The sequence below is a fragment of the Mus caroli genome, unplaced genomic scaffold (assembly GCF_978045245.1).
Source record: "Mus caroli unplaced genomic scaffold, Mus_caroli_1 scaffold_1, whole genome shotgun sequence".
NCBI lineage: Eukaryota > Metazoa > Chordata > Mammalia > Rodentia > Muridae > Mus > Mus caroli.
Window position 1 is genome coordinate 124,558,855 of NW_028227256.1, and position 27,858 is coordinate 124,586,712.

At 39.2% G+C, this 27,858-nt stretch overlaps 1 protein-coding gene and 1 pseudogene across 6 annotated transcripts in view; one reads left to right on the forward strand and one right to left on the reverse strand.

Annotated features, from left to right (window-relative positions):
• Nucleotides 1-27,858, reverse strand: part of Zranb3 (zinc finger RANBP2-type containing 3) — a 153,778-nt gene that overhangs the window by 68,413 nt on the left and 57,507 nt on the right. For 4 of the 6 annotated variants that reach the window (XM_085840775.1, XM_085840780.1, XM_085840782.1 and 1 more), the window contains 3 exons: nt 17,930-18,108; nt 14,036-14,336; nt 10,472-10,557 (listed from right to left, as the gene is read on the reverse strand). In XM_085840775.1, coding sequence (XP_085696901.1) covers nt 10,472-10,557; nt 14,036-14,336; nt 17,930-18,108 — 566 coding nt within the window. The remainder of the gene's footprint in view (nt 1-10,471; nt 10,558-14,035; nt 14,337-17,929; nt 18,109-27,858) is intronic. The other 2 variants (XR_015047694.1, XM_085840768.1) reach the window with 1 other exon arrangement.
• Nucleotides 1,673-5,562, forward strand: LOC110309039 (COX assembly mitochondrial protein homolog pseudogene; annotated as a pseudogene).

A 27,858-nucleotide genomic window follows, 5' to 3' on the forward strand; every position in this document is an offset into this window, starting at 1 on the left:
CCTTCCCAGGGAGGAGCCCCTAAATGATTATTCAATACCCAGTGGTAAGCCCTATAAGCATACACATAGAAGCAACATCAGACTTTGAAGTTGTACTTGGGTATTTATTTGTTTATAATGCATTAGTGTGCCTTCGTCTTTCTTTCTCCTTCTCTCCTCTCTCTCTCTCTATATATACACAATAAATATATGAATACATAAATATATAAATACAATTTTGTGTGTGTGAGTGTGTGTGTAACAATAATGATTAGAGGAAAAGGAGCTCATGAATTTGAGAGGGAGCAGGGAGGGGGCATGGGAGGAGTTGGAGGAAGAAATGATGTAATTACATTTTAATTAAAAATAAATTAAAAACACACAAACAAAAGATATATTCTTTAGCTTGTACATCATACCGTGATACTTCCAGTATATATCTGATAATCAGCAATGATGGCGAACATTGTGGGGTAGGAAAGGGCTGAACGGTCTATTTACTATGTACTATTTTCTTCCCGATTTTAATTTCTTTTTAACTTATATATACAAGCATAAAAAATTTGGGCTGAAGAGCAGCAGTTAAGAGTACAGACTGTTTTCCTAGGGCCAGTGTTTGATTGCTAGAACTCATGTTGGGCAGCTCATAGCCACCTGTAACTCCAGCTCTAGAGGATCTGAAGCTGTCTTCTGGCCTCGGAAGCCACTGTACTCATGTGCACACACCAGCCCACAGAAACACATATAAACACATAATTAACAATAAAAAAATCTTATGAAAACATAAAATCTTCATATGAACCGAGTACCATGTACAAGCACCATTTTTTACTACTTGCTTTTAGCAGCAAAAGGTGAGGCTAGGAAAAAAAAATAGCAGTATGCAGCTATGCAGAGAGAAAGAGTGTGGCCAAGGTGCACGTGCTAATCTCTGCAGGCCATGCAGACGCAGAACTGGGCTTATACCCGTTGCAGAGGTTCTTCGTGTATGTGAAGAATTGTCTTTGTAGCATTCACAGGCTTCTTCTGGGACAGCAAGGGAGCAAGGGAGCGCATATACATTTTGTTTCAGAAACTATCCCCTGCCCCACTCAGTCCTCTCTTTCCCTGCCTCCCTCTTTCCTGGTGATTTTTCTTTTTTTTAAACCACTTAAAAGACAGGGACTCCTGTAGCCCCAAGGTGACCTCAAGTTCAGTATGTATGTACCAAGGATGACCTGTCAGTTGATCAGACTACAAGAGTACCTCAATCAAACCTGATTTCAGAAATAACTTTTTGACTAGCACATGACATTTAGCTACTGTTTTCTAGATTTCATATATATATGAAATTTAGAAAAGTTATATGTATATATAACTTTTTACTTGTTCTTTATGAATTTCACATCATACACCCCAATACCACTCACCCCCCTGTTCCTTTGTATCTGTCCTCTGCTCTTGCAACCTCCTCCCTGTGCTCTTCCAAATAAAAATTAAAAAAGAAAAGTAAAGCAAGAGAACAGCAGCAGCAGCAAACCTCAGTGTTCCGCAGTGTGCCCTTTGTCCACATATTGCTTGTAAATGTTCACTGCAATGAGTCATCGGTCCGCTTCGAGGCCTCTGGCTTCTGCCACACTATTAATACTGGATCCTTACTGGGACTCCTCACTAATATCCTGTTGTTGCCCTGGGTCATGGAGAGCCCGTGGCTATGGTTCTGGAGGACCTGCCCCTTCACACACTCCTGCAGTTCACAGACGGGGTAGATGTTGGGGTGAGCCAACTCAAAGCCCTGGATCTGGGCCTGGGTGGGAGCTGAGTTGGTCAGCCTGCCAGCTCTCCTGCACCCACACCACCAGGGCCAGTTCTCCAGCTCTGCCCAAGTTAGCTCATCAAAAACCGCACAAGGCAGGGCTCAGGGTCAGCTCTCCTGCTCTCCTGCCATCAGGGCTGGCTCACCTACACCCAGGCCATCAGAGCCAGCCCAGAGCCATAGTTTAAAAGAATTTTTTTTTATTAAAGCAATACATACATACAACTTCAAAAACTAAATGAAAAGACTTCACACAATGTGGTAACTTTGATGTATGTTCTTGGCTTCAAAATCAGGCTGGATGAAACATAAAGAGAAAACAAAAGTTTGCCTTTGGGGCTAAGACAAGACAAATATCTCTGCAGCCCAGAAACAGAAGAAAAGTGTAAAGCAGGCAGGGCTGAAGTAATAAATCTAATCATAGGAGATGAGGGCTAAGAACTTAGGATTGTAACAAGGAAGTGTTGTTATACAAGTTTATGACACAGTGAATTTTCTAGAAATTATAAGTGATCCTCATTAAAAGGGATGTCGTACATGTTGCTGAAACTCAACTCAGAGTACTTTGCTGGTGTGGAAAACCATGCTGCTGACCCCGAAAGCACGCTGATGGCTAAGCTGTGATACACATAACCGTAATTTTATTAACAACTATCTGAACATATTTGTAAAATACTGGCTATCATCTGAACACAGCTGTAGAATGTTGGTCACAATTTTAACACATCTGTAGAATACTGGCTACCATCTTATCACAGCTGTGGAGTACTGGCTACCATCTTCACACAGCTGTGGAGTGCTGGTTACCATGTGAACACAGCTGTGGAGTGCTGGTTACCATGTGAACACAGCTGTAATATATTACTTCCATATAAACAGCAATATCCACAATTCTATACACACCACATTTTCATCAATTTTATGATTTATATTTCTCTAATTTTATATCTGTGGAAATTACAGATGTGTAACAGTTTAACTTTGGTGGTATATAAAATAATAATGTATTATATCACAATTGATGAAGTTTTAGATTTCATATAACCATAAATGTAAACTTCTTTATCACACACATTTTTTTTTTTTTTTTTTTTTAAATTTTTCGAGACAGGGTTTCTCTGGGTAGCCCTGGCTGTCCTGGAACTCACTTTGTAGACCAGGCTGGTCTCGAACTCAGAAATCCGCCTGCCTCTGCCTCCCAAGTGCTAGGATTAAAGGCGTGAGCCACCATGCTCGGCTTTATTATACTCATTTTTAAATTGTGTTCTAATGCAGTCTTTTCCTATTCACATATTGATACCGAGGAACATGTTATAGTTCCCTTAAACTTTATTTCTCTCTACATTATGGTGGATTCTTTATTTGAAATTACATATGGATATATGTGGCTATCCCTATGAATTTCTTTCCAGTGCAACAAGGGGCTATTGTCTATTGATTATGATAAGAAGGCATTAGGACAACAGGGCTGAGAAATACCGCTCGCTCTACAACACCAGGCTTTCTCCACTTACAGCTACTGTGCAATAGGGTTGAGTAAGGACAGTCTAAGGATGTCTGCATTTATGGAAAACATTGACTTGTTAATTAGTACTCTTCTAAGTGGACAGAGCACAGGTCCAGGTGGACTAACTCTTATGTCCTACCAAACACTTCAGGAAGAAGCTATCCGAGCTGTCAGGAAGACAGCTCAGTAAAGTGCTTGCTGTATAAGCATGTGGACTGGGCTTTGGTCCTCAGGACTCGCTGTTACAATTCTACATACAGCTTTTCCTTTGGTGACACGACGACAAAAGCCTAATTCCCTTAACCTGTGATAGGTCTTTACATATGGACTTATTCCCCTAAGGTCTTCTCTCAAATTCCAATAAGCTTTGTGAGATGGGACACTCTCACTTGTTTCTGTATCAGTTGCAACCCTAAAATAATGTCTTAAATATAGCAGGCAATCAATAATGGCATTAGTGGAGCTGGATGTGAAAGTCTCTCATTACTCTAGTTGCCCTTTCTCAGATACGTTACATTTTTGTTTGTTAAAATACTCAAGGAACAAGGATGACAGCAGCAGACATGCTAACATGGAAGGAGGAAAGCTCTGGGCTTCAACCTTAGACAAAAAACTACAGGCTACCAAGGACTGCTGAGAGTGGGAGACGTGGTCATCCCAGGGAAGAGCACACCAACTGGTTATCCAATAGCAAGTGGTCAGCCATGAAAACATACACATGCCAGTAACATCATATGGACTGAAGAGGTTGTACTCATATTTAGGAATATACACACACAGCAAAAACTAAAGAAAAAGAAGCCCTGAGTTTGAGGGTTGGTGATGGTAGATGGGAGGTAATGAGGGAGAAAGGGGAAAGAAGAAATGATGTAATTATAACATAAAAAAAAAATTAAGTTAAAAATGCTTTTTCTTTTCTGTCTTTTTTTAGTTTTGTTGAGGCAGAGTTTCTCAGTGTATCCTTGGCTATCCTAGAGCTTATTGTGTAGACAAGGCTAGCCTCATACTTACGGAGAACCACCTGCTACTGTCTCCTGAGTACTAAGATTAAAGATGTGTCTCACCACTGACAGGTAGGGACAATGCTTCTTGAGAGATGACTTAATTCCGATCTATCCTTGTTCTTCTTGTCCTATGAGCCTCTAAAGTCTACTCCCAGCACCCCATTTTCACAGCCATAATCTTGCCTGAACCAGCTCTACCTGGAACACTAAAAACTTCTGCGCTCGGAGGCGGCTGAGAGATGGCTCAATACTGAATAGAGCTTTCCGCTCTTGCAGATGACACAAGTTCCTTTCCTTCCTGTGTCAGATGGCTTTCAATCACCTGTAACTGTTGTAACTACAGTTCCAGGGAATCACTGTCTCTGGCCTCCGAAGGGATCAGTACTCATGTGCCCAACATATACATAAGTTAAAATAAATCAAGAAAAACTGTGTTTTAGAAAATGGTTCCCTTTCTGCTCCAGCCACGTGGCTTGCCTTCTTCTCTACTATCTGCCAAGATAGTGCTGGACCCTGCAGGACAGCATCTCAGACATGCTGTACAAGATGTTCTGATCCAAAACATGGGAGGAAAGGACAGAGAGAGGTGTTCTCAACAAGTTGAAGATCTTACTACACGTTGCAAGGATGCCACAATCCTGTTAGTAAAATGTCAGAAAGAATATTGACGTTCCTCCTATGGGGCTACAAACCCCTTCAGCTCTTTGGGTACTATCTCTAGCTCCTTCCTTGGGGATCCTGTGCTCTGTCCAATGGATGGCTATGAGCATCTACTTCTGTATTTGTCAGGCAATGGTAGAGCCTCTCAGGAGAGAGCTATACCAGGCTCCGGTCAGCAAGCTCTTGTTGGCATCTGCAATAGTGTCTGGGTTTGGTGGTTGTTTATGGGATGGATCCCCAGGTGGGACAGTCTGTGGATGGTCATTCCTTCAGTCTTTGCTCCACACTTTGTCTCTGTAACTCCTCCCATGGGTATTTTGTTCTCCTTTTTGAGAAGGACTGAAACATCCATATTTCATTCTTCCTTCTTGAGTTTCATGTGTTTTGCAAATTGTATCTTGGGTATTCTGAGCTTCTGGGCTAATATCATGTGTGTTCTTTTGTGATTGGGTTACTTCACTTAGGATGATAGTCTAACATTGAAACAATGTCTAACTGCTCACAATAATAATTCAGCCTTTTATGAAAGAATACAGACTGGAATATCTTAAGGAAAGGGAAGAAAAATGGGAAACCCTACTGAGGAAAAGCTCCAGAAGCCTCCAACAAACATGTAGGCAAATATTTAGGTGAGGCAAAAACCTCTGTATGTATGGAAACCATTTATAATGTCAACCACTGACTGGAAGTAATAGACAGAAACAATGCTTACTTTATCCTTGTTGTGAAAATACTGATATTTTATGAAATAAAAGTCTTTAGGAGGAGAAACTAAAATAATAGTTCCAGTTTCCACTCATTCTTTTATGGCACCTGTTCTTTCACCCCATTCTCTCCCCTTCTCACTACAATGCCCCAGGCAAGTGCTGCCTGTTTTCCTTGTCCATATCACTATCCCCTTCCCCTTCCTGTTCTCACACCTGCCTTGCCCATGCTGATCTCTGAGTCTTCCCAGGATAACTAAACCTCCCTGTCTTTCAGACCCTAGATCTATCTAAGTCGATACCAAGCTCCCAATACAAGTCAGATCTGACTCTAGGCAATCTTCTGGGATATACCACATTGCTGTGGAAATACATCACTGAGAACACTGGCTCCACTACTAATCTGTTTATGATCAAATGGCTACTCAGCATCGCTAGTAAGCCTGTGGTACTAATCTCGCCATCTTAGTTCCTATCCTGCAGAAGTTTAGATCACAGCAACTTTCAAATTCTTAACCCCCTATTTCTTCATTTCTTTGAACACAATAAACTGCCTCTCATAAAAAATGTCCTGAGATGCAAGCCCTGTCACTCTAGACCTGTCACCTATGGTTACAGGTCCAATAATATGCCACTTCTCGATGCAAACTCCCTCACTGAAACCATACTACAATCTCAATAATACACCACACAACTATAAGGAATAGTTATTTATATACTATACCAAATATTTATGTAGAAAATGGTCAATATTATAAGGGACAAAAATGCTAATATTTTTAATATAATAATCTCTTTTTCAAAAAATATGAATTTGTTTACTCTTCTGTTAGTTTTGGACCATATAACAATATAGCCCTAAAAACAAGGAAACTTGTAAGTCTGACTGATCACACATGACCATGCCACACTTTATAACTTTACAGTGCAGAGGCTAAAAAAAGAGGTGGAGAACATTGGTGAATGGGTACAGAGGTTTAGATTAGGGTGACGAAATGTGCTAGAAATGAAAAGCTTTGTTTTACAACAATATGAATGTATCTAAAGATACCAAATTATATACTTAAAATGGTAAAATAGTACGTTTCCTTACGTATTTCTATTGCAAACCAATGCCTGCAGAAGACACAGAGAAGGGAAAGACACCCACAATGTCTTCCTATTACATTCTGATGAAGAAGACTGTAATTTGACTCCTACCTAGCCCTATCTTTATCTAACTCCTGACTAACTGTTTTTGTCTAGAGACCTTGGTTTAGCTCAGAATATTCAGCTGAATATTTAGTTCCTCAAGGGCACAGTGGTCTCTCTTGTTCCGGTTTTAGCATATAGAATTTCCACTTTCTGAAAAGGAAAGGAATATATTTACTCACTCACAGGATGCTTCTGACTGTCTTGACTGGTTCACATTGGTACACCCGGCCATCAGGCCTTTCCCTTCCTCTTCCATCCTCACATGACATTCATCTATAAATACCTGGTTAGTGCCAGACGTGACAATTCAGTGAAAGCTTGAATCATTTTGATCCCGAGAGCATGAAGGCTTATACATTTTGGCTGAATGTATGTCTGTGCAGCACAGGCATGTCTACTGCCTGCAGAGGCCGGAGGAGGATGCTGAATCCTCTACAACTGAAGTCATAGATGGTCATTTATTGTCATGTAGGTGCCAGGAATCGAACCTAGCTCCTCTAGGAGAGCATCCAGGACTTTTAACCACTAAGCCATCTATCTAGCCTCCTAAAAATAATTTTTGGACAAATGGATTAATTTAAAAAAACAAGCTAGAGGTAGTAGGTGGGATAAAATGACCTCATACACCAACTCAGTATAGGATGGTTCAAAATCAGAAGTCTTTCCAAACACAAAGACAGAATTTATGTCATGTCTTACTTAACTATTCCTCAAACATACCTTGAGTGTTCAGTATATTAACTATTTACTTCAGAACTGAGCCATGTGCTCACGGAATAGACAGCCCTGTATTTAGCCAGAGGAAGAACAGTAAATGACACAGTGCTGGAGAAGATATGGAGGTGAACAGGACCCTGATTATGCTGATAATGGACATAACACCTTGAGTATATAGTATCAAGTAGCATTTCACCGTCTCAAGAAAATTTAGACAACCAATTCTCCTTAGTAGAACTGGCATAGAATTTTATGTGTTCCCACACAAAAAACTGAACCCAGGGCCGTGTCCATTAAGTGTTGTAGATGGGCCTGGTGCTGTTCTTGTGAACCAATCCCCTAATGAATAAAGGATCCAATCACTGGGCGAATAGGTGGGACTTCTGGGTTGGACAGAGGAAGAGAAGGAGGAGGAGAGAGGTAGGTCTGTTGGAACGGGGATAGCATGAGGGTAAGATGTAGCTGCTAGAGTTTCACTAGAGGAATCAGATCTAATAGGGCTTACAAGAGAGGGTTTTAGTTGTTGCACCCAGAGATTGAGTTACCATTGTTTCTGAGCTAAGTTTGTGTGGTGTTTTTCTTCTTGAAGTGATTTGACTGGGTTCCAGAGAGAAGGTACCGCAGCAAGGTGCGTAGATTTGCCTGATGTATGCCACAAAGGCCATGGGGTGGGGGATTTGAAGCATTGGCATGGTAGCGACTCGCCAGTGGGAACCAAGTGAGCTGGGTGAGATGTTTCAGGACCTTCCGGGCCAGAGAGTCTCCACCAGATAAGAACAGGCCAGCTAGTCCCCTGGGGCTGAGAGTAGCCGGGCATAGTGCTGGAACCTGTCAGTTCATTATTTTAAATAATAATAATTTCCCACAACACATAAGACGCAAGCACAATTTCCCCAGATCTTCTTGGGACACTTTTAAGTTCTAAGCACAATGTAAGAGAGGAGAGATTTGTCTTCCCAAAGCATATTTTTGTTTATAGTTCAAGACAGTGCCTCACTATGTAGCCCTAGCTGGCCTAGACTTCATTGTGCAGACCAGAATAGCCTCAAATTCAGAGATTCACCTGCTTCTGCCTTCCCAGTGCTGGTATTAAAGGCTTGTGCTATCACACCTGGCTCACACGATGCTTGGCCGGGTTATTCACAAGTCTTCCTTTTATAAGCACTAGAACATTTATTAAAGGTGCCACTTCTGAAGTCTCTCATGTTGCCAAGAAAAATGTGGAAAAATATAAAAGAAAATAGAAACTGGGGTAAGCAATTTAACCCCAGAAGGTGCACAAGGGTCTAAGTGGGCTCTATACCTTCTCTCACGTAACCACTGTCGATCAATTTATTCACTGTGCTTCATTCTCCAGATCTTATTTGTATTTATAGCTACCTCTAAATAGAATTCACTAGAGTGACTACCATGTGGCATTCTGAGTAAGGGTACTCTGCTTGAGTAATCTCTTTTCTCTGTGCCTCTCAAATCAAATGGGGTCTGTGGTGTTTGGTTACTTAGGCCCTAAGATCGTTTGTTCTTCAGATTCCATCTGCATTAGCATGCTTCTTTAGGCTGTTACTCGGGAATTTAATAAACTTTTTAAAGACAAAATGACATCTTGATCGAGCACTTTACTTAACTTTTATTTTGAATGCAGCATGACATTTTAAATATAAAATATGGGTCTAGGATGGAATAACGATCCATAATTTGCATTCTCTAAAATTATAGTGTGAAAATGACACCTTTCCAGAATAAAAACACTGTGGAAGAAAATATAGCATCCCACAGCCTAACTTAAAATGCCAGGAAATGCCTTGATCTGAATCAAAGCTTATGGAACCACAGTGCTTTCAAGGTAAAGAAATAAAGGATTAGAAAGACTTCAGAAATGGATGTAGAAGAAAACACCTTCAAAGGGCTAGAGAGGGTGCAGCCCTTACACATACATGAGGTTCTTGCAGAGGACCTCAGTTTGGCTACCAGAACCCTTGCTGGATGGCTAAACCTCAGCTCCAGAAGATCTGATTCCCCTGGTCTCACCTCCATGGCTACCTGCACTCACAAGTGCATAGACCTATTCACAGACATTCAGATGTCCACATACTTATAAAGAAAGAAAACGCCTTTGAGAAGCACAATGCTGATCTTGAAACGACTAGCAAGCAGGAAACAGAAGACAACCTACGCCATCACACATTTCACAGAGATGAAATATTTCTCTTCGAATACTAGTTATACTCATAAGTGAGGTGCACACTTCTGCTCTCATATGACAGATATTAATCAAGAAACAGACTGTAGGACAGACACACAAATTAAACATTGAGCCTGAGATTTCAAAAACTCAGGCACAGTCTTTCTCTGTGCCTCCAGCTGGTGGATCAGGTGTAAGCTTTCAGCTCTGTAACTCACTCCTGCCGGTCTGCTTGCTGCTACCTTGTTCCCACCATGAGTCACTGTAAGCAAGCCCTTAATTAAATGTTGTCCTCCATAAGCTGCAATGGTAATGGTGCCTCTTCACAGCAATAGAACAATAACTAAGACATCACTCTAACACCAAAACCTGGCTCATCTAAACCTGACACCCCACACAGTCAAATGGAAAGCAGGACAACACACCTCCATGCATATACTCAAGAATAGACATATTTTCTTCCAGCCTTGACATGGATGAAAGCAAGTCTAGACTCTAATAATTCACCTGCTTTACTTCCCCAGTGCTGGCATTGAAGGCACGTGCCACCATGCCTAGGTATTTCTTTTACATTATACGTAGGTTACCCAGACAGGGCTTTACTTTAAGGAATTCTTCCATAGGTGCAACAAGTTTGAAAACCACGGAAATAAGGAATGGCTAACAATGTTTAATGTTTAGAGTTTTAAATATGTCCAGATAAAGGCTTATGGAGAACGGTCATCTTACCTGATATGTGCATTGCAGTATCTTTTAGCATACTCAATCCAAGTTCCAAATTTTTGTGGGAAAAGAGCCTCAATCTGCATGAAAAGCTGTAACAATACAAATATTCTCAATTACAATATTCTTAAGTAAGTTATTAGGATGATAAAAGAATTTAATAAAAATGGTAACAGGCATAAAAGTAAAAATGCTTCTTCCTCAAAGACTTTCCTTCTTTTTCACATCCACACTATCCATTCTTCAAGGATAATAATTTTCTTTTTCTAAATATAACATATATATACACACACATACACTCACAATTTAAAAAAGATTTCTCTCTAGCCCCTGTATGTATATATGTATGTATACACATATAGACAATCATAATATTATGGTACAACTAAAATCTTATTGTAAAAACATCATAGGCAACTTTTTCTTTTAGTTTTAAGTCGTATATAAGCAATGTACTATAATAATAAAGAATCCTTAAAAGGATGAATAACCATTATTGTGTCTATGTGATAAAAGAGTCAAACAGATGCCTGATTCTGAATGAATAGGCTGTTTCTGTCTTTTAAGCAGTTATAAATATTAGTAATTTCACAATTATGTTTGTGTATCCATGCTACACATGAGTACTAGCGATCTGTTCATCTATCTATCCACCCGCTTACATGTATTTGTTTGAAATGAGGTATTTATGTAGTCATTATATACCTGGCTGGCCTCAAACTTCCACCCTCCTGCCTTTACTTCCAGAATGCTGGGATTAAAGGCATGTGCTACCAGACACATTCAAGCTGCATTTTCATTGGATGAATTTCATATGTTATAACTTTAGAGATAAACAGTTGGTGTGAGGGGTAAAGCACAGAGCCTGAGGCATGGTAGGCAATTGCTATACCATTAAATCTAATCTCGGGTGCATGGAACATGGCATGCATGTTCTTTTCTTCTCTTTGACATATATATCTCTGTGTGTACTTGCATGTTCATGTGGTAGCTTCTGCCATTGGTGTCTTTTTTAATCATTTTGTACTTCATGAATTGAGTGAGTCTCTCACTGAACCTGCATTTCTGCTGGTCTGGCTTGCCAGCTGTTGGGGGATTCTTTGTCTTCCCCTCCCCCACTGGGATTATAGCCTGCTGCCACAACTGCTCAGCTTTGATGTGGGGTCCTGGGACTTGAACTGCCCTCACATTTGTGCATTAAGTATTGTACCGCTGTGCTATCTTCCCAGCCTAGATGTATACTTTGAATACTATGTAAATTTGCCACTTGGACCAATAGTATCCTTGTGTAATTTTTCTTTTCATGACCCTGATAGGCTGCACACAATAACAATTTACTGTCAGGTTTAATAGGCTCTTTAACATAATGGTTTTATTGATATGATTAATATAAAGTTCACTCTTCAAGTATGAAATTCAGTGGCTTTTAGCACAGTCACAAAGTTATATATCAACCACTACTATTTACAAAAGGTTGTTACCATCTTAAAAAGAAACCCACCTCCATTAGTAGTCAAAGCCCTCTTCCCTTCCCACCAGGTCCTGGCAAGCACTAGCTATTTTCTACTTTCATGAATGTTTCTATTCCTAGTACTTCATATTAAAAAAATCATCCCCAGTACAGCCCTTTGCTGTGTGCACCTGTGTCAACATGAAAACAAAGATTTTCAATCCACAACCTAAATTCCCAGCTAGAAAGGGAAGAACAAATTAAATGAAAAGGCAAGCACCAAAAAAAAAAAAAAAAAAAAAAAAAAAAAAAAAAAAAAAAAAACGCTATAAGCATTTTGATGAAAATAAAGGAGAAAATAGAGAAAATCAGCAAACACAAGTCTGTTCTAGGGACAATCAGTAACACTGACTAGTTAGTGGTTAGTTAAGGAGTGAAACAGAAGCCTGCTAAAGTCAGGAATACGTGAGGATTATCACCACCATCACAGAAATACCAAGTATTAGAGAATGATACTATAAGCAACAGTGTGCCAGCAAATCAGATTCCTTAGATCAAATGGTCAGAAAGAACTAAGAGTGTCTGAAAAAGACACTCTGAACACGTGACTGTTCCTAGACTAAGTTCCTCTGGTCTATCTAGATACCTCACCTGGCCTATAACAGCCTTTAGTTTGTTTCTACTTTCCAAAGTGGAGCTACCAAAGTAAAAAAGAACTATAGAAAAATTCTGCAAGGGAGTATAAACAGATCTCTAAAGGGAGCTCACTGGCCAGCTAGCCCAGAGAAATTGGAGCTCCAGGACCAGTGGGGAGTCCCACTTTAAAAAAAGAAGGTAGCTAGCAGATAAGAAAGACAGTAGAAATTTCTTCACAAGTGCAGGGTTTTCTCTCTCTCTTCTTCCCTCCCACCACTCTCTCTCTCACACAACACACAAACGTATATGTAAATGTAACTTTTATTCTCCTATAGTAATTGTTGTCTCTGAGGCTTATTGCCTCTATCTGCTAACCTAGGCCTAGTCCTGGAAGCTTCTAGTTTCTGTACAATCTAATCGAGGCCTACAATGTTTTCAGCCCCTGAGACTTACTACTGAATCAGCTCACCCCTTCTTAGTTCTTTCTGATCTCTGGGTGGCTGATTCAATTCAGTTGTTCTGGTTCAAACTCCTCTCCAAAATGACTGATTCACACTGGCTCCTCTCAACTTCTGACTGAATTGCCCTGCTTGGTCTCAAACTAACTCCAGAACAAGTATTAATCTTCTGGCTCCTTCTCATTCTCTGGCTCATTTTGTCTTAACATATGTCTAGCTTGTTCTCTCTCTGCAACATGTCTCTCTAAAACTGTCCCAGTAAAACTGTCTCCTCTCACTTAAATCAGCTCTCTTTCCTCTCTGTTCTCACGAGAGTTGGGCATATCCTACTCTGTCAAACCTTTATCTGATTTGTAACTTTGTCTGCAACTCAACTGGGCATCACTTTCAAACATGGGTGTTTCCTCCTACAAACTAACTTTACCTCCATTATGTGGGATGAAAGGTGTACACTGAGAGTGTGTGTCTGCATTCCAGTCACAGTAATGACACTGCTTGATTAAAATCTCCCTCATACACACACAGACAGAGTAGATCAAATTTCAACCTTAAGATGTTTTTACACAAACTAGATAAAGTAAGTAACAAAAGAGCAAATGTGAACAACATTACAAATATGTACTAAATAGATTTAATAATAGCTGGGTTAAAACACACCTTTAATCCTACCACTCAAGAGAAAGAAGTAGGCAGATTGATATGAGTTTGAGGTCAGCCAGAACTACATAATAATACCTTGGGTCAAAACAAACAAACAAGCAAATAAAAGAAAGAAAAAAGAAGAAAAGAAAATAAAGAAAAAGAAACCTTATAGTAAAACTTTTAACCATATTTGTAAATATGGCTAAGACTTCAAAATAGACAGATTTTTAAAAACCCAGTCATAATAAAAAATTGTTTAATCATTGATCGTGCCCTGGAAATTTCCAATGCACTCTTCTGGCATTTGAGGCATCTGACTTTAAAAATTACCAAGTGAAGATAGATTCAGTTTTCCTATTACTTAGAGCATAGCAATCCTCGTACCTCCTCAGGCCTTCCCAGAGCTGGGGTTCCTGTAAGAAGAATGGCTCTCCTGGCCTTCTGCACCATGGGCAGGAGAATCTTGCTGCGGGCAGCAGTTCTGGACTTCATGTAGTGTGATTCATCCACTATCACAACCCTGAAGTTCTGGGTGTTCAGTGCATCCAGCAAAGTCTCCGCATCTGTGGTTAAGAGACCGTAGCCCAGAACTGTCACTCTGCTGCCCGGGATTCTCCTAGAAAAGGAAACCCGCCTGCTTAAAAAATGTCGTAGCAATAAACGGATGGCAAAGAAAACAACACTCCTGGAGGAAAAAAGGAAAGGGGTAAATATAAGAAAAATAAGAGATGGTTCTTCTGCTAAACATTAACTACTCACAGAGTTCAGATTTTACAGTTCTCAAATATGTTAAGCCAAGACTCAGAATTCTGGTCAAATGGTTGGCTTTGGGAGATTTTGAGAACTAGAAAGCCACCTTTTTTTTTTTTTAACTAGGACAAGAATGTTTTCAACCATGCATTCATTTTCAACCTCGGTGATGGTGGAATTTTGTCAGGACAGGACCTAACAGAGATGTGCACTATGCGTTCCTGGTCTTTTCCATCTGATGCAGCCCTGAGGCACTGTGGAGCTGGAATGCTGTAAAAGGTTAGAAGGACCCTCCCCATACACACAGGCCAGTGAGCTAAAATAAAGTGTTCCTTTCAGCTTTAGTTCCTATCATGAACTGTTCCCATACGCTGGCTCAGTATGTATGAGCTGGGTGAGGGAAGGATGACAAATCACTCTACTCCTAGTGTAGAATGCAACAATGACACAAGCTCTTGAATGTGCCACTTTTGCATTTTCTATTATCACCAAAGGAATAATACAAGACAGACTTCATCTGCGACTTTCTTTTACTTGGCATGTGTGCTTGTATACATGTAGGGACATGAATATGTGAAGGTATACACCTGTTTATATGCATATGGATGCCAGAGGTGGAAATGAATTATCATCCTTCAAAGATCTCTTTCCACATATTTCCTAACACAAGGTCTCTTGCTGAACCCAGAGCTCTCTGATTTGGCTAGTCTAGCTAGCCAGCACACCTTAGTGCACCTTGGTTTTTTCTCTACAAGTCGAGGGTTACTGGCATGCTAACATGAAAGCCCAGCTTTATGTCATATTCTTTCTCCTCCTCTCTAATGCAGAAAATAAAGGTAAGCCACCATGCTCACCCACCATTTACATTAGAGCTGGGGTTAGAAATACTTTACCCGCAGAGCCATCCTCTCAGCCCTCACCCCATTTTCTACCCTCCAGGGAAGAAGGGAAAAGTCCTAACTCATGAGTTGCATTTGAAGGCTTGGCTATATCTAATTAACACAGAGAATATGGTTTCCTCCACGTGCTCAGATAGCAGAAGAACCTGTAGAAGAAATTATGGACTTAGTATTCTGAGCTAACTAGGGTATCCGATGAGGAATGTCCACCAGATACTGGTGTTGAGTGTCACTGCAGCCATCTTGGTGGTTTCTATTCTGACACATCAGGAGTGGCTGATCGTTCAGGACCAGCTGGCACTCTGAGTAATCTCTATATGTAGTAAATATACATGGCCACATATCTAAAACTACTTCTTAAAGGACACTGAAGACATCAAATCACTTTTATGTCCTGGGCTAACATCTTCCAAAAAAACATATACTCCTGGGTTGTGGTCCTATCTAACATACCCCAAAGATATAGAAACAAAAGCCACTGCCTCTAGTTAGTCATAAGAGTGTTACTTCCTAAAAGATAATGAAAAGATTACCTAATGATAAAAAGACGATAGGGAATAGATTTTAAGAAAATGTAAATGTAGACATTTAAATAACATATAACTAACAAAAAAGTTAAGAAAGCCATAAAAAGTCAACATTCTCCAAATGTATGTCTTTTTAAATTTATGCAGTTTTCTGGAGAAGTAATCTATTCATAAGAATTGCCTACATTTTATTATAATAATGTAAATAGGGCCTAGATTTTCTTGGATCCATACATTTGAATGCTAATGTATTAGGTCTCCAAGGTTAAGAGGTAAAACAGCCCATGTCAATTCTGTCACTCCTTCTTTGGGAAAGCTGATGTTATCTTTAAACACCATTTATATTCACAGTATTAGATAATACAGTTCAGAAAAATATTACTGAGGATGCTCCAAGAACTAACAGATACTTAATACTTATTTCTGGTAATGTGTTACTTTTAAAGCCCAGAAAATGATTATTCTGTGTCACGCTCTCCACCCCCATCCCCAGACAAGGTTTTTCTGTGTCGCTTTGGCTGTCTTGGAATTGGCTCAGGAGACCAAGCTAGCTTTGAACTCAAAGATCTGCAAGTGTCTCCCTTCTGAGAGCTAGGATTAACGGCACATGCTGCCTGGCTCCCCTGCCCCTTCTGAGACAGTGTCTAGCTGGGTAGCCCTTGCTGGACTGGAACTCACTATGAAGACCAATTTGCCTTGAACTCACAGAGACTGCCTGCTTCTGCATCTCGAGTCTTGGGATTAAAGGTATGTGTCTTTGGAAACAAGATAATTTGCATCATTCAACTATATATTCTACACAATAACATTCAAATAGATTGACTTAGTCCAGTGGCTACAAAGCAAAATGAAACAAATGAAAACGTAAAAAGTATTATAATACATTTTTAGAACAAGGACTATAAATAATTATCAAAAAAACCCAAATGTTTTCAAGATTTAAAATATCAAAATTGGGGGCTGGAGAGATGGCTCAGGGTTAAAAGCACTGACTGTTCTTCCAGAGGTCCTGAGTTCAATTCCCAGCAACCACAGAGTAGCTCACAACCATCTCTAATGGAATCTGATGCACTCTTCTGGTGTGTCTGAAGACAGCTACAGTGTACTCATATAAATAAAAAATAAATAAATCTTTAAAAGAAAATCAAAATTGTATATTAGCCCAATAAAATCAACCTGTTAAATTGAGTCATACATAAAACTATCATATTTCTAACCTGGAAAGAAAACTATGTCGGGATTGTTAATAAAAGCTTACACAATTTTAGTCTTGAAAAAGTAATGAAATTTATTTTTGAACCATACACTAATTCATTTTAAGTATATTTAAGGCATATAGAAATTATTTTTTCTTATTTTTTATTATTTAAATGCATTTTATACATCAAACATATTAAAAATATTGAGTAATTTGAGAATAAAATAATACATAAAAATTTGTTCAACTTTTATATTCATATCCTTTCATACCCTAAAATATCATTAATAAATATTTAATACTATCCATAACTGAGGATCATATATCTAATGTTGAATGCTAAATTGTTTGAAAACATACAAAATATTCTTTGGGAATTAAGCATAGTAAAAGAGTATAAAATATTAAAAATGAATCATTAAGAAATATATTCAAGCTGGGTGTGGTGGCACACGCCTTTAATGCGTGCACTTGGGAGGCAGAGGCAGGCAGATATCTGAGTTCGAGGCCAGCCTAGTCTACAGAGTGAGTTCCAGGACAGCCGGGCTATACAGAGAAACCCTGACTCGAAAAACCAAAAAGAAGGCAAAAAAAAAAAAAAAAAAAAAAGAAATATATTCAAAAGCTCTTATATATGAATCAGGTGGTATATATGAATCTTATATATGAATCAGGTGGTAACCTGATTCATGCCTTTTAAAGTACGTATATTTTACATTAACTTTAAAAGTGTACTGTAGGTAAAACACACCCTCTTCTAATGATGGCGGCTAGTATTTCATTCAAAGTACAAATAAAATGCATCAAGCCCTGAGTTTTCTTATTAGTACCAAAAAGTCAAAAGCAAACCAAAATATGAGAACACATATTTTTTTTTTCATTAAGACAAATAAGTTCTTCTTACCCAATGTCAGTTTTGTTCATGACGACATTGATTTCCTCTGGTTCTAGCTCTGGGATCCATTTTTCTAGTTCTTCTATCCAAGGGTATCTTAGAGATGAAGGGACGACTATCAGCAGGGGCCACTCCTCTTTGTAGAAGTAAGCAATTGCAATCGCCTGGATTGTCTTTCCTAGACCCATCTAAACAATGTTTGCAAAAAGTATGTTACAAATAAAGCCTATATATCCTGAAAGAAATCATCAAATACTAAAAAGTATTACATTAATTAATAATTTTAATTAATAATTTTATTATACCAATTATGGTTGATAAATATTCAAGATCATTAGGAATGTTAAGTGTCTATACTATTTAAATCAATTTTTGTCAATTATAATTAAAGACAGATGATCCCTTGGTGGAAATACTATAGTTTTTCCTTCTTGAGACCTTAAGGACAAATGCTTTACCTACCTGTCACAAAATCATGTTACTTAAAAAGTAACTGTGAGCCATACACATTTTCCAAAGAAAAAATAAGATAGAGAGGTCGAGTTATCTAAACTGCAGCTAACTGATGCAAAATGAAGAAGATTCCAGATTTGTGTTGTCTTCCCTCTGACCATCTCCACCCAGTGCTAAGCTCTTTCCATGGGAAAGAAAAGGCTCCAAAATGAACGGTTATAGAGCTCTTCTCCTCAACAGTCAGATACTGGAGACAATCCAGATGTGCTTCATCTGGGGCCTTCCAGTCACATGTCTAACCACAGATGAACAGCAGTAACCTGTAAGGGGTAGTGTGGCCCTGCTGCAGAGCTCCTCCTGCTCTGCGAGGGGCAGGCACTGGGGTCAACCACCAGCAACTCAGGCCCTGGTATTTTTTTTTTAAGGAGCTAATTATTGCTTTTTATGATACTACTTACATATCACCAAGGGAAAGACAAAACTACAAGGACAGACACTGGGTCAAGGGTAGTCAGAGGAGTAGGCAGAGGGGAATGGCACCTTTCAGGGCAGAGCTGCGCCAGACTTGACTTCAGTGTAGTGACTGCACATACCTGTCAGAGGTAAGGGACTGTGCAGTAAACACAGGGGTCAAATGGGCTGGAGAGAGAGCTCGATGGGTAACAGCACTTGCTGTGTAAGCAAGAGGACCTGAGGTTGAATTCCCAGCACCCATGTAAAATATCCAGGCACATCTATCTATACATGCCTGTAATCCCAGTGCTAAGAGGCAGAGATGGGTACAAATAGGGAGCTGGCTGGCCAGCCTGCCTAACCAAAAAAGTGGAAAGATTCAGGTTCACTGAGAGATTTGTTTTAAAGACAGAGACTGACAGAGCACAACACTAGACATCTTCTTTTGGCTTCCACGAACACACACAAGTGCATACACACATATGTCATACACACATAGTATGTTGAAGAAAACGAATCAGTGGGGAACCGAGCAGCATTCAGAGAATTCTTTTTGCAAAAGCAGGCCTGGACTGAGCTGGTGCTTTGCAACATCTGGCCCATAACTGCAGATGGTCTGAGCTTCACGGCTGAGGGGAAGTTTCAATGCTTTCAGGCATGTCTTTTGAAGCAGGATCCAAATGGGCAGTTTTTGCAATGCATCTGTATCCTTAAGATAGTTTTATGTTTATTTTCTCAACTTAAGGGATTTAGCTGGGGCTTGCAGAAATACAAAACCCGAATTCGGCATTTCTAACTTTGTTAGAAGCAAAATTCCAATTTATCTCTATATAATCCTAGAGCCTGTAGACAGAAATTGCTATCTAAGCTTCCATAAAGCAAGACAGGAGTCTGACTACATTAGGTGTATATTAAAGGTAATAAATGTGTAACATATATTTCTGTTTCTCTTTCAACTGTGCTGCTCTCACACATAATAATTAAAACTTAAAAAGAGAACATTTACAAAATAAAAAACATATTAATCAACCTAGGTTATTCATCGGGGGAAATTCCACCTCAATGGTCCTTACATTTACAAAGAAGAAATAACTATAGTAAACAGTTGTGAAGAAAAACAATAAAAGATACAGGCTTTGCTTGACAGACTATTCAAAAGGAAAAGAAAGAAAAAAAAAAAAAGACAGAAACCTAAAAGAATAAGTTTCAAATGCTGAGTGAGATTACAGAAAAGAGACAAAAGGCAGCTAGGGATTTTAGCAAGTCTATTGTAGAGATCTTGTTTATGAGTTTTTCCTTTAACTGCTGCTATTAAGAAGAATCTTGATTACATCACTCAAAAGAACTGTTTCCAGCTCCATTCATTCACCTGTGAATTTTACAACTTCATTTTTTTTCAATATCCAAATAACATTCCATTGTATAACCCAGATACAGAAAGACAAACATCACATGTTTTCTCTTATATGTGGATGCTAACTTTGGGTCTTTAGACTTAAGTTTTACATCTGGAAAACATATAGAGGGCAGGATCTAGTAAAGGGCAATGGGGAGGGGATTTCTGGGAGAGGACACCGAATGCAGTGATATAAAGGGAAAAGGGGAGCACCATGAGCTACAAGGATGACTTGCTTGGCAAGAGAGGCCCACTAGTACACTAATGGCACAAGTGCTATGGGAGTAACCAAACCCAAGACGGAACTCAGATCTGGTAGTATATGAGGACCAAGACCCTGTCAGAGTCAGATAGGCCACAGACTCTGTGGGAGAGCCTATTAACTACTAGTCTTCAGAATGCACATAGTATTAACTTGGGAACACTTGGCACTAAACAGAATATTTATATCATACTCCTCTCCTAAAGGCTCAGGGACCCTCAAAGAGGAGGAAAGACAGAAAGAGCCTAAGAGCCAGATGTGGTAGATGGCTACAATGAAATTTCTGAACACATCAGTTACATGTATGAATATTCACCAGATTCCAACACGGAGGATTAGGTGGGCTCACCCCGAGCTAAGGAGGGCTTGACAATTGATGGCTTATCCTCCATGGCAGGTCCCACACCCAAAAGTATGGGGGCAAAACAAATTTGACTAAATAGGCCTTAAAAAAGAAAAATGCTTAGAAATTGGGTGGGTAGAGATGGGTATGGCAGGATTCAAACTATACTGAAAGAAATTCTCAAAGATTTAATAAAATATTATATAGATATATAGTGTGCTCAGTAGATAGAATGCTTATCTAGATGAACCCTAGATGTCTAGGGTTCATTCCACGCCACTATATAAATTGGACATATTGGAACAAGCCTGTAATATACACTTATGAGGTAGAAGCTGGCAGAACAGGGTTCAAAGGTCATCCTAAACTGTATAGAAAGTTTAAGTCTAGCTTGGCCTATAACTTTGCCTCAATACAAATAAACAATCCGCCTAAACAAAAAAGAACAAGAAAATCAATGAGAATTCAATTAGTTATATTTATAATAACCAATCTTCAATAATATTGAGATAATTTGTGTGATCTGCTTATTTATTCTTTTAAAAGAAAAAGACTTTGTTGAATGGAATTTAGGAAGTAACGTTTGTGATCTAGGATATCGCCACTGCAACAGTCATTATTCACTTGCGTGAGTGAACGAATGCTTTAAGGAAACTCAAGCATCTTGGGGCAGAGAAAGCAGAAATGAGGAAGGTATTTTGCAGTTCTAAGTGGGTGGCACAGAAGCTTAAAGTCCAACAGGACAGTAAGACTCCCACTCAGCTTCAAGCAGCATGATGGGAGACAGAGCTCTGGGGGCAGATCCAGTTGCAGATCAAGATGGTTTTGACCTAATTTGTTTTTGTTTTTGTTTTTTTGTTTTTCGAGACAGGGTTTCTCTGTATAGCTCTGGCTGTCCTGGAACTCACTCTGTAGACCAGGCTGGCCTCGAACTCAGAAATCCTCCTGCCTCTGCCTCCCGAGTACTGGGATTAAGGCGTGTGTCACCACGCCTGGCTTGACCTAATTTTTTAAGGATAAAATTGAGGTAGCAGGCATAGTTGAAAGTGGAAATTTCTGGACTCTTTGGAGCCTCAGTTATATGATGGTTTGTTTGTTTGTTTGTTTGTTTGTTAACTGTCTTATGAGAGGATGTTCTGTTGAAGCAGACACATGAGAGGATGTTTTACTGAGAACAAACACGTGGTGTTTTTCTGTAAGCTGTCTGGAAAAAGCATGTGATGTTTTGCTGGAGCAGTGGATTCAGAGAACACGTGATGTCTGGAAAGGGTAAAAGACACAGACAATGGATGATGCTGTGCGTTATTGGTTTGCCTTGCCAAATCTTTGCTGGTCTTCACTGACAATGCTGTGGTATTGCTTTGCCTTGCCTTCTTTGCTGATTCTTTGTCATGACTTCATAAAGAGAGACACACCAAAGAACTTCGAGTGATATTCTGGGGGTTTCTTGGTCCTTCAGCTGATCCAATCCAATGGGCAGACCCTCGTGGTTTCCTCTGGCTTGAACTGCCATTGCTGATTCACGAATGGTGTTTATGAGTGGATCAAGCTGCCGCTGCTGATTTGTGTGAGCTGAACTGCTGCTATCCTGACAATAAAGACTGGATTTGCTCCAAAGAACAATTTCTAAACAGGTCCATGTTCCCCTTTGCCCTATTAACCTTTTCTTTGCACTCCCTCTGATGGGTGGTAGGGTAGAAGGGAGGTTAAGGCGTTTAAGAACCTTTATTAAAGTAGGTATTGAACAATCTCAGCTTACAGTAAAGCAGACTGAAGCAAGGAGGTGCTAGGATTGAAATCATTCTGGTCTACCTTACAATTTCAAAGCTAGCCTGGATTACAAAGCAAGTCCCATCTCTAGAACAGGGCAAAGTTGTTCTAGAAAAAAAATTTGCTAACAGGAAGATGACTGTGTACGACACCACTATGTTTCATTCTTATTATCAGATACAAAACTTTAAATCATGTACGTAGAAATCAGTATATTGAGAATTTAAAACAGTATAACATTAAATTACATAAATAACACACCACATAAATTTGGTATATGAAAATAACTACGCTAAATAGTTAGCTCAGAACCTTCAGCTATAACTAAACTTCAACCCTCCAAAGTGGGTTCCAAACCCAACCCAAATGGAATCTTCCAGCGTTCCACTTAAGACTGAATCACTATTAAGAATCAGAGCTGTCTCAGTGACAATACAGACATCTTCAGACGAATGAACAGAATGTATAAACTTTAACAGTATATTTAATCAAAATTTGAAATTAGCAAATAATTTAATTTAGAAAAGTAATCTCAACTTTCCTATTAAAACTAAAAAGAACAATTAAATAACAATGATCTCAGTATAGAATTTTAGTTCCATTTTTTTATATTGTGATTGCTTTTTTTTTTTTAGGTATTTTCTTCATTTACATTTCCAGTGCTATCCCAAAAGTCCCCCATACCCCCCCCCAACTCCCCTACCCACCCACTCCCACTTCTTGGCCCTGGCGTTCCCCTGTACTAAGGCATATAAAGTTTGCAAGACCAAGGGGCCTCTCTTTCCACTGATGGCCAACTAGGCCATCTTCTGATACATATGCAGCTAGAGACACGAGCTCCGGGGGGTACTGGTTAGGTCATATTGTTGTTCCACCTATAGGGTTGCAGATCCCTTGAGCTCCTTGGGTACTTTCTCTAGCTCCTCTAACACTGACAATGCCAGTCACTAAGAACCTTTTAAATTTGGGGGAAAAAAATTCCAGTTTTAGAGCTAAAAGCAGTCAGTACCTTTTTAGTGTGGAAATGTGGGAGAGGTTATTTTTAAACCGGATGTCCTATTTGTCCTGGAAGAGGATCCCTGGGGAAACTACTTTGTGGAAGCAGGTTTGAAATCTTAAGAGGTTTAAATTAAGGAAACCTACATAAGAAAATATAAGACTTAAAGTTTATTTTTTATTATTTATTACTTTAAGGAACATCTAATAGAACTCTGTCCTTGTGAGTTTACTTTTTTGATACTAAATTACCATTTTTCTACTGAAAGTTTTAGATGGCAAATGTGAAAATCCTTGTTCTCTGAATTTTGTGTTTATGTTGTACGTTCTTGTCGCATAAGAGCCCTGCAGTGGGGCATAGCACAAGAACATGTTCAGGCCCCATCTCTTTTTCTCCATACTGAAGAGTCACTGAGGCCACACTTAAGAAACCTACCAACACTTCACTGCTGCTTGGCTCGACCTTTGCCAGGGGAGGCTATCTCTTAAAGAGAATCTACTGATTAAAAACAGTCAAGGGCTGGGCAGAGTTAGGAGTAAGGAAAGAACAAAACACCTATTTTATCTTTCCCTCTCCACTCCAAAAGAACTATGTAGGGTTGGTGAATTGCCTCAAGTCTGAAGAATGGCTTTAGAGAAGCTCTGTTGGGCTGCAGCAAAAAACAAACCAGAGAAGGTGCCTAAAGGCCGTTTGTAAAAGTCTGTGGGCAGAACAGTCTTAAAAAGTCATTTCTCACAACAGTCAGATGTTAGGCTTTTAGGGTAGCATTCCTAACTCAAGTTTCTAGGACTCTATTAGTCACAGCCTTGTAAATGGGAAAAAGATATTGGAGAGATAGAGAAAAAGAGAAAGAGACAGAGAGAAAGAGAGACAGACAGAAGACAGAGACACAGAGAAGAGTCAGACAGAACTATCTATGTCTCTCAGTCCTTCTGTAACTGTGAAGTCACTTAAATAATAACTGGGATGCACAAAGACACAGCTCTAGCAGGCACCATGAGCTATACGTAGAGGAAGGACAAGGGTTCTGTTTTACTGGGAGAGGCCAAGACAAAAAGACACTAAGCTATTCCAGTACTGATCAGACAAAATGTTGCCAAATGCTTTCAAAAAAAAAAAAAAAGTCAGTGTAATATTAATACTAAAAAGCAGCACAAAAGATAGTCTGTACATAGCCAATGGTAAAAATATTTTATGAGCATTGGTTAAAAAACAAAACAAAACAAAAAAACAACGAGTAGACTATTAGGAATACAGAATTCAGTAAAACATTAAAAAAAAAAATCCTGACCAAAAAAAGTTCTATTTCAAGAATTGTTCAACACAAGAAAATCCTTTACTACAATGCATTACATTAGTAAAGAAAAGGAAGAATGTTATGATAATCTTAACTTAAGATTTATTTTTATTTGTCTGTATGTATATGCCACAGTATGTAAGTACCTGCAGAGGCCACAAGAGGGCATCAGACCAACCAGAACTAGAGATACAGGTAGCTATGAGCCACCTGATGCATGTGCTGGGAACCAAACTCGGGTCTTCTAGAAAAGGAGGATTTGTGCTCTTAACAGCTAAGTCATCTCTCCAGCTCCCATATAAAAATATTAAAATGCTGAACAGGGAACCCACAAAATTTAATTTTAACTCCTACGATTTAAAAGAAAAAACCTCCTAAATTATTAACTATTACTAAAAAGATAACCTCGGTACATGAGGAAAAAGTATGTATCTTTACGAAATACGGAATTGTTCTGTAAACAGTCTCATATGGATGGTTATGAGGTGATTTTTAGGAACAATAATGATTAAAATAAAATAAAGACTAGGAAACAGAGAGCATTAAAAACCTGCATTTGATTAACAACTATAAAGCAGTGGAGGCAGAGATTTTACAAAGGATCAGATTGCAGTAATAGTCACAGTATGATGTGTGACAGTCTTTCTGATGTGGCAACACTGTAATTAATTGGAACAGCAGAATTAGGAATAAAGAATGTCATGTTAAAATTCAGATTAGTCTTTTAATATTTGTGGCTATACATAATGACACATACAATTATGGTGTGTGGTAGTTTGAATATGCTCGGGTCATGGGAAGTGGCATTATTAGGAGGTGTGGCCTTGGTGGAGGAAGTGTGTCACTGTGGGCCTGGGCAATGAGACCCTTCTCCTAGCTGCCTGGAAGAGAGTTCCAGGCAGAGTCTGTTCCTGGCTTCCTTTTGATAAAGATGTAGAACTCTCAGCTACTCTAGGCCATGCCTGCCTGGACAATGCCTTGCTTCCCACCATAATAAAATGGACTGAATCTCTGAAACTGTAAGCCAGCCCCAATTAAATAAATATTTTCCTTTATAAGAGTTGCTTTGGGCCAGGCAGTGGTGGCACACGTCTTTAATCCCAGCACTTGGGAGGCAGAGGCAGGCAGATTTCTGAGTTCAAGGCCAGCCTGGTCTATAGAGTGAGTTCCAGGACATCCAGGGCTACACAGAGAAACCCTGTCTTAAAAACAAACAAACAAACAAAACAAAAAACAAAAAACAACCCCCCAAAAACAAACAAACAAAACAAAAAACAACCCCCCAAAAAACAAACAAACAAAACAAGAGTTGCTTTGGTCATTGTGTATCTTCACAGCAATGGAAACTCTAAGACATGGTGGAATGAAGAAAATAAAATTGACAGTTATTTTTGCTTTCAAAACAAGAAATCAAATACAAATTAACCAAAGGCAAGTTAATCAAAAATTTAGAGAGTCAAAATGTTTTCAAGGCTGTTAGCATGTCTCTGGCTGAACAAGTACTTGGACTCTGTAAATTAATGTGCTAATACATAGCGATCAGTTTAGAACCCAAAATGAACTGGAAATGTCAGTTGGTAACATTTGGAAGTTTTTGACTAAGAACTGTCAAAAGATTTACTATGCATATTCAGAACCTAGACCTTTTAAAAAATAAGACACACACCACTATCACTACCAGCATCGCCACCACCACTACCGTCAAAGTGAAAAAGGAGGCCTTGGTTAAAGAAAAAGTGTTGATGGGCTGGAGAGATAGCTGAGTGGGTCATCTGATACTTTCTGGCCTCCATGGAGATTTGCACACAAATGTACATACCCTGACATACAAATACGTAAGTAAATCTCTTTTTTTAAGTACAGAAAAAGGATTGAAGAAAAGAAAGAATTAGTAGGGTGTAGTGCCACACAACTTTAATCTCAGCACTTGTGAGGCAGATGCAGACAGATCTCTGTACATTTGAGGCCAACCTATTATAAACAGTGAGATCCTGTCTCCCAAAACAAAAAATCAAAAACAGTAAAAATTGATTTGCTCAAATGGTTACATGGGAAAGAAAACTAGGGATGTAACTCAGTTGACAGAATGTTTGTCTAGCATGCAAGAGGCCCTGGGGTCCATCCCCAGCACTGTATAAACTGGGTAAGGTGGTGCATACTGGTCATCCAGCACTCAGAAGGCTCATCTCTGTCTACATAACCAACTGGAGGCCAGACTGAGCTACACAAGAAACGCTATTTCAAAGGGAACATGTCCAGTGGGTTATCTGGGAGGTTGGAGTAGGTCGGTGTGATCTGAATATGTTGTATATACCTGTATGGAATTCTCAAGAAAAATAAGAGTTTTGTAAACCCAGAAAGAGGAAAGAGGCAGGCACTAAGGAAAAAACCTGTTACTTAAGGATATCCTCAGCAGGTATAAACCGTCATAACTGACCAGGAGGAAGCCCCAGTGGGCTCAGTATAATTATAAAAGGCTGGAGTACAGAGGCAGCCTGAAAGCAAAGGCTAGCAACTGAAACAAGAATGCCAAAGAAATCAGGCTGCAAAATCAGCTCAGCATTCTAAGACAAGGTTGTGAAACATTACAGACAATAATATTTGTCATTTAAATGACTTAGGGTTCACAGGAAAAACAAACAAAACTGGATGCCTAGAGAAAAGGAAGAGAAAATCATCAATGCCCTTTAATACTCCTTAAATTAAATTTCAAATTTGCAAAGATTTTATTTTTGCCTCAAACCATTCCATACCAAAGTATGTTTTTGGATCCAAACAATAGAGCTGTTTTCTCTGTATGTGAAGGAATATGAATAGGTTACCATGGTGGTTAATCTTAACAGCCAATCTAAGACAAATTAGAACAATGTGGAAAGAGTCCTAATTGGGAGTCTGTTTCGATCAGGTTGGTCTGTGGCATGTTTGAAGAGGGCTGTGTTCATTGGTCACGGACATGGGAAGAAGCAG